This window comes from Perca fluviatilis, chromosome 6 (genome assembly GCF_010015445.1).
Source record: "Perca fluviatilis chromosome 6, GENO_Pfluv_1.0, whole genome shotgun sequence".
Taxonomy (NCBI): Eukaryota; Metazoa; Chordata; class Actinopteri; order Perciformes; family Percidae; genus Perca; species Perca fluviatilis.
This window is the reverse complement of record NC_053117.1, coordinates 39,471,584-39,483,613: the sequence shown is the minus strand read 5'-3', so window position 1 is coordinate 39,483,613 and position 12,030 is coordinate 39,471,584. Positions and strand designations below refer to the sequence as shown.

Sequence of the window (12,030 nt, the reverse complement as noted above, 5' to 3'; positions counted from 1 at the left end):
TCGTCAGGGTTCGATGTTAAGGTTTTACTTGTCCGGTCAGGCAAGTGGAAAAAAAAGATTCTACTTGCCCAAGGTCAATTTTTACTGGCTCCTATACAAATAGTTTTTTTCCCGAAATAAAAGAAAATGTCAAAAGATTGTTTGAGAAATCGAAAAAATTGTCAAAATTCTAGACCTTTATTTGTATAGGACAGCTGAAGACATGAAAGGGGAGAGAGAGCGGGGAATGACATACAGCAAAGGGCCGCAGGGTGGAGTAGAACCTGCGGCCGCTGCATCGAGGAGTAAACCTCTATATATGGGCGCGCCTGCTCTACCAGGTGAGCTACCCAGGCGCCTGAGCACCAACTTAATTCTTGATTAGCCAAATCATTCAACAAGCGTTCTCTGAAGGGTGGAAGTGAACGATGACGTCATTTATGAGACGATGAGTGGGTTATTATGTTTACTTGCCCGATGCAGCGTTTTACTTTCCCCGGGCCATCGGGCAACTCTCAGGGCCCTATTTTAACGATCTAGGCACACTGCGAGCCTAGGAGCATTTTACTAATGCTCTGTAAAATAACAATGAAATGCTGCGCTATTGACTTTAGACCAGGTTTTTGTTGGTCAATGGCGCCATCTCTTCCCGCTGCCTCAAGATAGCAATACGCCCAGAATGTACCTGAACACACCTCCCTGTAAGACCAGCACGCCCAGAATGCACCTGAACACACCTCCCTGTAAGACCAGCACGCCCAGAATGCACCTGAACACACCTCCCTGTAAGACCAGCACGCCCAGAATGCACCTGAACACACCTGAACACACCTCCCTGTAAGACCAGCACGCCCAGAATGCACCTGAACACACCTCCCTGTAAGACCAGCACGCCCATGGGCCACAGATGGGCGCAGGTGCATTCGCAATTTAAACGACGCGGGCGCTGGACGGGACACTGTCAACTGCGTCGGTCTTAAACTAGCAAAGACCCTTGCGTCGGGCTTTGCGCTGAGCCGGGTGCAAGATAGGACCCTTATTGTTGAACCCTGCTCGTGAAATCCCCGTTTCACAAAGAGCTGAGGGTGAACTGCTGTGGCTGCCACACTGTACGCTGTTCTCTGGCTCTCGTCTGCTCTGAGAGCTGTGACCCGTGTGTCCCGCACCAAGCTTGGACATTTGATCCAGTCCATCTCCCAGGCAATCAGATGAACTTGCCCCTCCAGCACTAGTCATACGGAGGGGAGGGACACCACAGGGACCAATGGAGATCTTCAAAGTGTTGAATGTTACCCAGGGCTAAGAGGGGAGCCACTTGCTCGCTAATCGCCTGTCTGTCACTGCCTGGCATTCCCTGGCATCCAGCTGGCACACAAACATGGCCGACTCGGAAGAGTCTGCAGTCAACACAAAAGGGCTGCTGAGGTCCTAATTACTTCAGTAGTGTGCGTGCTGTCGCATTTTATAGATCTGGATAACACATAGAGCTGCACACAACGATTATTGTCATCGTCGATTAATCGGTTGATTGTTTTTTTGATTAATGGAGTACTTGTTTGGTCTATAAAATGTCAGAAAATGGTGAAAAATGTGGATCAGTGTTTACCAAAATGCCCAAGATGACGTCCTCAAATGTCTCGTTTTGTCCCCAACTCAAAGATATTCAGTTTCCTGTCACAGAGGAGAGAAGACACTAGAACAATATTCACATTTAACAAGCTGACATCAGAAATGTTTTAACCTTTTTTTCATTAAAAAATGACTCAAACCAATTAATTAATTATCAAAATAGGTGATTAAATTGACTAACAACTAGTCCATTAATCTTTGCAGCTCTCATCACATATACCCTCCATTCAAATGCATCTAATACAAAATATACAGTACATACATGCGAGCACATCCACTTATACAGCACTGGCACACACACACACACACACACACACACACAGTCACAGTCACACAGACACACACAGACAGTCATGCACACACAGACACACATACAGACACACACACACACACACACAGACACACACACAGACACACACACACCCCCTGTACTCCATCTCCCAGAGTGCTCTTCCCCGCCCCCCTAACTCAGCTGAGCTCTGATGGCGGTGAGCAGATGGCACGGGCAGCCTACTCTTATCTTTTATTGAACATTATTTGTTTTATTCATTTTGCTCAACAGATGCACTCGTGCACGTGTCCTCACTCACAGCTCTCGGTTGAAACCATCGAATCAATATTCCCTCCTGTCGCGAGCGACTGATAAGAACGTATTAGAAAAAGAGGCGTTCAGTTAATTCTTTTTCTTTTTGAAACATATCACACTTTCTCACGTCATGTTCCGCCCTCCCTCCTCTCTCCGCAGGCATCCTGAAGTTTCATGAGGTGTACCTGGGCGAGGGCGTGTCAGACGGAGGCTCAGACTTCCAGGAGGGGGGGGGCAGCGGCGGCGGCGGGGTGGTCAGCGGCTCCTCGTTGGAGCAGCACATCGCCAGCGCCCGCGAGGCTCTGGGAGTAGAGTCTTACTACAGCAGGTGAGATCTTTACAGCTGTCACAGTGAACTGAAGAGAACTGTCTGTCTGTGAGCTCCTTATCTGTATCAGGACTACTGATTTAGGGGTACTTGCTCAAATGTTTGCACAAGACGGTTGCTGGTAATCCATATCTAAAAATTCCATATTGCTGCTATCACTGGTTTATATAATGCAGTAGCCATTTGGTCTGTACCCAACCTGTTCTTTGCGGGCCCCCAGGAAGGGCGCCGGGCTTTGAAGCACATTTGACACAGCGGCCGACAGTGGAATTGCAACTTCCTTGTCCGTCACGTGATGCTCTCTGGCACCAAAATGACTTTTGCCCTCAGACTTACATGGCAGTGGATCCATTTTTGTGAGCGTCAGCGAAATGACCCCATTTGGGGTCAGCCTTATGTTCGCACAGCCCAATGGTCCCACAGCCCTATGGTCCCACAGCCCTATGTTCCCACAGCCCAATGGTCCCACAGCCCAATGGTCCCACAGCCCTATGTTCCCACATTTCTAAGAATTGTTTTTTCACTGAAAATTAGGCCCTATGTCCCCACAGCCCAATGGTCCCACAGCCCTATTTTCCCACAGCCCTATTTTCCCACAGCCCTATGTTCCCACAGCCCTATGGTCCCACAGTTCTATGGTCCCACAGCCCTATGTTCCAACAGCCCAATGGTCCCACAGCCCAATGGTCCCACAGCCCAATGGTCCCACAACCCTATGGTCCCACAGCCCTATGTTCCCACAGCCCAATGGTCCCACAGCCCAATGGTCCCACAACCCTACGGTCCCACAGCCCTATGTTCCCACAGCCCTATGGTCCCACAGCCCTATGTTCCCACAGCCCAATGGTCCCACAGCCCAATGGTCCCACAGCCCAATGGTCCCACAACCCTATGGTCCCACAGCGCTATGTTCCCACAGCGCTATGTTCCCACATTTCTAAGATTTTTCTTAAAATTAGGCCCTATGTTAGTGTTAGGGTTACATTCGATCTGTAGTCCAGGACTAATTTTGGAGAACAAATTCTTAGAAATGTGCGGACCCTAGAACTTAATAGGAACAGCAAGAATAAATGGGTTCAGAACTGGGACTCCTAGGTGGGTTGCAATATGCCATGAGCTGTGGCTAAGGCTGTGGAAAACATAAGGCTGTGAAGCTGACGTGTAGGGCTGTGGGCACAATGGCTGGTGTAATGAGGGCAATAGGGGACAATGAGGGACTGTGATAATGGGACCAGGGTTGTGGACCACAAGAACTAATGGGACATAGGGCTTTGGAGGCTAAAACAAGGGAAGCTGTGTGAGTTCTAGGCTGTGGGACCACTAGGGCTGTGGGAACATGCACTGTGGAGACTGGGCTGAAACAATGGGGTATAGGGCTGTGGGACACTAAGTTCAATGGGGAACAGGGCTGTGGGAACATAGGGCTGTGGGAACATAGGCACGCTCCCACTCATTTTACCATCAGAATTTGATCCATTCGGTTTGATAACAATTGTAAAGTCTAGAAGAGCCGCACGATTAAATCATTTAATCCCCATTCAAGATAGCGGAGCGCTAAACCGGAAGTACCCGTCTCGGCCGGCGAAGGTCTTTACTGCGCCTGATCTCTGTGCCGCACAGTGCAGCTCCGATCATCCTGGTCATTTTATACGACGAAGTAAGCTTTCGCTAGGCTCGGCCTCGAACGCTGTATCCAGGTTTTTTTTTTTTACACATCCATGGTGCTTTGTTGTTATTTTCCTGAACAGGGAAAGCAATTATGGCTGAACAGACAAAGAGAAAAACACACCAATATAGAAATTATTGATCCAAAATAGAAGGAAAAGCAGAACAGATCACACTGTTTCATTAACAAGTGCTCTTTGGAAAGTGCCTGGTAACTAGCAATCAAAGGCAAGTGTACAAACAACATGACATCTCATTAAAAATGTAGCCCAATCAAAAACGATGAACATGCACACTTCTGTGTGTGTGTGTGTGTGTGTGTGTGTGTGTGTGTGTGTGTGTGTGTGTGTGTGTGTGTGTGTGTGTGTGTGTGTGTGTGTAAAAGAGTGTTATTCAGCCCCATTGCACCCTGTGATGACAGGCCTCCACTACCGTCCTAAAGTACTCTCTCCTCCTGAGTGGGAACAAATGAGACGGAATAATGGCTCTGTGGATAGCCCGACTATTGAACACACCAAACAAACATCGAACCTGACAAGTGAAGGAAGAAAGACCGGGGGTTTCCTGAGAGTAGGAAGAACAATGGGGAGAAGGTTAAGATGCAGTGGTAAAATCAATGCAGTAAAATCCACAGAAGCAGAGGCTGGTGGGTAAAAAAAAAAAAAACCTCACAGAGAACAGAGAAGTAGCCGGAGGGACTCTGCAGGACGAGACGGAGAACGTGGCGAGATGTATATTGACAGCAAAAAAATCACCCGTTGACATCAGTGGGTCTGCACCGCATTTGACGTTTCTCTAGTTGGCGTTTGATCCATAGTGCCCAGCTGGTCCGCCCAGTGCCGGCCTGCGCCAGCCCTCACAGCCTGGCCCTCCTGCCCCATTACCAGCTCATTTACTACTCCAATGGGAAGCTGCACACACGCCACTGCGCCTGGATGGGCACAATATGGCACCACTTACCAGCACATTCATTCTCCAGAGTGGAGAGAAAGGGAGGCAGCACTCTGATATGAGTGCAGAGGGAAAATGAATGTGGGAGAGCATGTGTGTGTGAAAGAGAGGGTGATATATAATGGGGGAGGATGTAGCCTTTGTGACAGCAGAAATATATATATATATTTTTTGAATTATCATCATGGACTGTAAAAATAATGGAGGAACTTCCAGGTCTCTAAAGTTGAAGCCAACGCTGAAGCTCCTTAAAGCTGCATTCTCTCTAACTTCCAGCAGGGGGCGACTCCACTGGCTCCAAAAATAAGTCTGTTTCTATAGAAGTCTATGAGAAAATGAGCCTACTTCTCACTTGATTTATTACCTCAGTAAATATTTTCATAATGAGTTTATGGTCTCAATCGCTAGTTTCAAGTCTTCTTCAACACAGCATGATGTTCATTTAGTAAATGATGGTCCCATTTATTTTAAAATAGAGGATAAAACAGGGGATGTTTTAGGACCTGTCAATCAGGACAGAGGCTTAGCGATGCTAACCATGCTAACACTGTGGACATTAAAATAGACCTCAACTTGTTTTTTTAATCTCAAACTTTGACCCTCCACTGTGAGTTTTCATTTCATCACTTTTTTTTTTTGGTTGCCTAAAAATGTCTTGTGTGTTCAGAATTCTGCAGCCAAGCTAGGTAGCTAGTAGCTAGCTAGCTAGCTAGCTACCTACAGCCAGTGTTAGCTGGTAATTTAAGTGAAAGTTTGTTGATTTTTTTTTTCCCCCTCATCCATGTTTACCCCCCGGTAAATATCCGCTGGATGACTCGCTTCAGGAGTGATTGAAAATCAGCAACTTTTCGGGCGCCTAGGTAGCTCACCTGGTAGAGCAGGTGCCCATATGTGTACTCTTCAATTCAGTGGCCGCAGGTTCAATTCTGACCTGCATGTCATTCCCCTTCCCTCTCCCTTTTCATGTTTTTCACCTGTCCTATATAAATAAAGGCCTAAAATGCCCCAAAAATTATCTTTTGAAAATCAGCAACTTTTCATCTTTAGCGTTTAGCTTAGCGCAGCGTCATGAAACCATTACCAACACTGGCTTGGCTGCGTCATCCTCCACTTTTCGCCAAACTTGAGGCTTAAAAACGGCGGTCCACAAACCAATGGGTGACGTCACGGATGCTACGTCCATTATATATTTACAGTCTGTATGGTAATCATCTTTTTAAAACTGCATTGTAGACATATGTCTGTCGGTATGTTCTCCCCATAGGGCTGAGCAATATATCAATATCAATCGATATATCGTTACGTGAGCCTAGGGCTGCACGACATGAGGGAAATATCTCATTGCGATTATTTTGACTGATACTGCGATTGCGATTTGATTCACGATATTGGAGCGAATGATCACTTTTGTCTCATTATTCTCATTTTCATGAAAAATATTAAAATGAAAATGATTACTAGTGTGATTTTTGAGAGGATCTGTACCAAACAAAGGTTGTGTTTTTTTTTAAGATAGTTTTTTGTGGGGCTTTTCCCTTTATTCGATACTGACAGTGGATAGACAGGAAAGGGGGGAGAGAGAGAGAGGGGATGAGATGCAGCAAAGGGCCACAGGTTGGATTCGAACCCGAGCCGCTGCAATGGACTCATGGGGCACACACTCTTACTGGGTGAGCTAGAGGTTGCCCCGCAAAGATTTCTTTTCTTTAGTCTGTAGGATTCGTAGGCCGGGACGTCTCTGCAGCACCACACTACTTTATTTTTGAATGGTTTGACACATATTTTGCCTTTTACAAATATTGCGCCACCCTGCAATTTGGATATTGCACTAGTCCATATCGCGATTTCGATAAAATTGCGATTAATTGTGCAGCCCTACATGAGACTAGATATCGTCTTTGATTTTGGATATTGTAATATTGTGATATGACACAAGTGTTCTCCTTCCCTGGTTTCACAGGCTGCGTTACAGTAAAGTGATGTACTTTTCGGAACTTTCCAGACTGTTCTCCCAATTGTGTTATTTGCCTGGTTAAGAATATTGTGATATTTGATTTTCTACATGTCGCCCAGGCCTAACTCCCCACGAGAATGAATTCTGCAAGGATTTAAATAAAGTGGGGGTGCTGGGAGCATGAACTGACTTAAGAGTTGCATGATGTGGGTGCATCAGAGGAGAGGTTCAGACATGAAGAGGGTATTTTTTTGGGGGGGGAGGAAGTGGGGGCGAAGCAGTGATTGTTGGGGGGGGGCGGTTGAGTCCCCACTGACTGGATCAGCATCAGCAGCATTATAATAAAAGGATTTAACTCTGCTTATCATCAGGGTGTTGGACCAAGCCTGGGAAAATTAGGCCAAGTGTGTGTGTGTGTGTGTGTGTGTGTGTGCGTTGTACTGTGTGTGTAGTTGACTTATCCGCAGAAGAACAATGTAAGTCTCGGCATTGTCTTCTTTGCTGAAGTGTCTTTTTCTTGCCAACGTGTCTCTCGCTCATCTCCGTCTCTCTCTCTCTCTCTCTCTCTCTCTCTCTCTCTCTCTCTCTCTCTCTCTTTCAGAGGGTGTTCGAGCAGCGAGACGGAGAGCGAGGCGGGAGATTTGTTGGACCAACAATTTGAGGAGCTCAACAACAAGCTTAACTCCGTCACTGATCCAACAGGCTTCCTGCGCATGGTGTCCAGAAACAACCTGTTCAACAGGTAGGAGATCACCTGAACGTTTCCTACACTCACACACTGTGAGACGGTCTTAATCAACAAGCACTACCAAGACCCACTTTTCCACACACACACACACACACACACACACACACACATACACACACACACACACACACACACACACACACAAAAGATTAACAACAACATCGGCCTGGCTATAGAGATTCACGGGTTTTGGGGCTCATCTGTGAAAGGAGTATTTTCTCCATTGTTTAGCCAGCTCCGAGGCAGCATGTGAATCCTCCTTATTAAATAGACTGAGTAGAGCCAAGCTGTTAAAGCCCTTATCAACTGTGTGTGTGTGTGTGTGTGTGTGTGTGTGTGTGTGTGTGTGTGTGTGTGTGTGTGTGTGTGTGTGTGTGTGTGTGTGTGTGTGTGTGTGTATTTGTGCACGCCAGACACAGACCCCGATATGGTTTTAAGATGTTTGCCCTGTCTGTGTTTGTTTGCTGTGCAGATTTATGACTGTGGGTATTCAGTGAGTCTGCCCCTGGCAAACGATACTGTGCAAAGTCTTCATTTACATTGCGCTGATTGGTAATGTATACCAATTGAGTGTGTGCGTGTGTGTGTGTGTGTGTCTGGGTCATATTTCCCTGTCCTCGTCCACAGTTGAGCTGCTCTTTGATGAGAGGGTAATTCCAGCTTTAATTGAGTCTCGGTGCTCATTAAGCCCCCTTTAATGGGCTGCCGGTAATAATCCGCTCATTCTTTCGGGCCTCAAGAAAACGGTGAATTATAAAAGCTCCTCGCGCTTAGGAGCCTATCGTCGATCACGATGTTAAAGCAAAGAGAAAATGAAGAAAAGCTCATTGTCATTTCATGCCATCCATCCTGGGGGGTTGGTGTCAGACAATGAACATGTACATGCATGTGCTTTTCACTTCTCACTTTGACTTCCATTCCCACTATCATATTTCGTGTTAAGATTTAGGCTATTAGTGGTTTGAATACCTCAGTATTTCCACAATTACTCATATTTTCGAAAAAAGGAGAAAAATACAATACACTCCAAATGACATTTAAATTAAAGTAGCTACAAGAAAAATCTACTTACATTTGAAGGTCAGTGCTTCCTGGTTAATGTAAATAATTATATTGATTCTTTGGACAACGATATATTTGCTAATAATCACAAAGTCTGCCACGATGCGATCGATATAAACCAATATCACATGCCCATCTGAACTAAAATACGATTTCACAATTTTATTACTGAGCTCCTCGAGACAAATTCCTTTTTTTATTTATTTATTAAAAGAATAATATAATTTTTTTTAGGCCTTTACGCCTCTAATCACTGGGACAGCTTAGATATGAAAGGGTAGAGAGAGGGGGTAGACATGCAGGAAATCACCACGGGTAGGATTTGGACCCTGGGCCTCTGCGTCAAGAAATAACCTCTACATGTGGGCGCGCACTCTACCAACTGAGCTACACGGGCGCCCCAAAAAAGTGCCACATTTCTAATGTTTAAGTGCAAATGTTTTGTATAAGTTGACTCAAAAGAGCCCTTAATGCACTTTTAAAGGTGCCCTGTCACACAAAAAAATTTTTACTTGTACTTTTTGAAATCTGTTAGGTCCATATGTGTTTGTGTTATGTGGTGAATGTGAACATGAACTGCTGCCTCCTCTGTCAGCTCTAGACACTGAAAAGAAATAAGCGGATAAATCAGGCCAATCACAAAAGCTGGTCAGTCTGACATCATACTGCCTGAGCTCATTACTATTCATGAGCTCGCCCAGTTGTGCTGGGTAAAGGATGCTGATAGCCAGGCTCTCACTAGCTAGCTGTTAGCCAATGACTGCAAGTCTTGTAAACTTCCTGCGTTAAGATGAGTTCTTTTATGGTGAATGAAAGGCTTGATCCCACCAAGTAGCTCATCCAATCAAATCAAAGCATTGACGTCAATGCTGCTGCCTGCTCTGCCGTTGTTTACCTTTTTCTTCTTCTTCTTCTAGTCCGTAGAAAGAGCAAAGTCGGGAGCCTTTGCTCATTAGCGCCACCTCTGCTCAGGAGAAGACTGCAAGTAGTGTCGCGACCAACACGCGCGCTAGTGTAAATAGTTAGGGCGCTCCCATGATGTCACATTTGCGAGTATACCGCACGTTTAACATGCCCATATTATGAAAAAAAAAACACTTTTTCTGGGATTTGGGGTGTTATTTTGTGTCTCTGGTGCTTCCACACGCATACAAACTTTGAAAAAAATCCATCCATGGTGTTCTGAGTGAGATACGGTTTCTGAATGTGTCCTGCCTTCAGTCTCCGGGTGAGCTGTTCAAAATCGGCACGGCTTTCTACGGCACTAGCCGAAACGAGGGGCCTAGGGGGCTAACAGTTAGCATGCTCGTTCTCAATGGCAAAACACTGCTACAACACACACAAATTCATCCTAATCTACAAAATAAACTGTATAGAACTACTACCATGTCCCTGTTCTGCAGGTATTCCACGCAAAGTTGGAAGTGCGCCCTCGTTTAGAAGAAGTATCCCGGCTAATCCTGCCTTGTACAGGCCGAAGTTGGAGAAACAACTAGCTAGCTCATGTAGTCCTTACCTAGCTACTGAGCATGGGCGACTGACAACAGAGATGTTACAGAAGTTGAGATGTCTCACTCTGTAGCTAAAACAGAGACCTGAACACAGGGTGAAAAGAGGAGCTGCAGCAATGTGCAGTACAACAAAGATATGGTGTTTTTTGAAAATTAAACCATGTAAACCTATTCTGGTACAATCTCAAATTACAATTAGGAACCTGAAAATGAGCATTATATGGGCCGCTTTAACACAGAGACAGCCAGCAGTCATACAGCACTCATTCAATATAAATTAAAAGGCACACATAATGGTGACATACACATTGACAAAACAAAAAATACACGATGACAAAGACATTGTTCATCCACCTCTATACTGCATTCAATTTAACAGTGAAAGTGCATGGCTGATTAGTTGACAACTTATCGATTAATCAGTGCAGCTCTCGTATCATTACACCCCTATTCCTGGTGTGATATCTTCATTTGGTGTTCTCATCGATTGCCCTGTTTTTAACACAGATCTAATCTTCTAAACCAGGGAGCCTGGAAGGATTACTATGAGAAGGTGTTGATGGAAGTCTCCCCGTGTCTAATCCTCTGTGTGTCTGATTGAATACGTTTGTATGCGCAGTGATAAAAGCGTAATGAGATTGTTTGAGGATGTTGATGAAGTTGTCAGTGAAGAGGCAGTAAGCACCGATAGAACAGGCATCACAAGAGCTGAGTTCAGCAATCATTTACATCGCAGCTAGAAATTAGGTCAGTGTAAAAAGTCTAATTAAGCAATATTAGGCCTACAACAGATGGTGTTGTAGGAGCCACATACTGTATGTTGTTTATGGTCTCATTTATATTATTTAATGATTATTATATTGTGCACTTATAGTGTCATACACGTTATGAACAAGTCATAAACGTTTATGACTTCTGTCATTAAGTGTCATTCAGTTTTTGTCATGACAAGTTGACATTGTTTGGGCTGTCTCTATTATGACAACTTGACATTAATCAAAGTGACATTGCCAGAAGTTGTCTTGGTCTTGACAACTTGACAACTTGCGGGTGGGCGTGTTCATCGCGGCTTGAGAGGAAGTGATAACATTATTTAGAGTTTTTTTGTGATTGTTGGGGGCAAAAATCCTTGATTATGCGGCACGTTTTCTTAAAAAATGATATTTATGCTATTTTTGCGATGAAATTGCGGGAACTTGCAAAAACTGCTGTTTGATGAAAAAGAGAAAAAAAAGTGATTTCCCCCCCCCCCAACATCCTGCTTTTCGATGATGTTCACGTCGCATTATTATATCACTTCATAACGTTCCCATGGCAACAGGGGAAAATTGCTGCTCTTGTGTGAAGTAAACGCAACATTTTCCAACTTTCTGATAAGATATATTATGGAATGAAATCATGCAAGCTCCGCATATTTTGCGCAGAAATTGGCAATTTATGCAGCGAAAGTGCGACGTATTTGAAAAAATGCGGCGCCCCCCCCTGCATAAATAATAATGTGGACTTTGGCTGATTATACATTGAATTATGCAATCGCATAATCACGTTTTTCTGGAGGGACTGTATATGGTAACACTTTGCTTGAAGGTATCTACATAAGAGTGTCATGACAGTGTC

The 12,030-nt window shown here is 44.9% G+C and overlaps 1 protein-coding gene across 1 annotated transcript in view; it reads left to right on the top strand.

The window, feature by feature from the left end:
• The window catches only part of LOC120560407 (tetratricopeptide repeat protein 28-like), a 391,494-nt gene that overhangs the window by 357,813 nt on the left and 21,651 nt on the right, over positions 1 to 12,030 (top strand). The window contains 2 exon segments of the mRNA XM_039802872.1: positions 2,354 to 2,522; positions 7,694 to 7,834. Coding sequence (XP_039658806.1) covers positions 2,354 to 2,522; positions 7,694 to 7,834 — 310 coding nt within the window.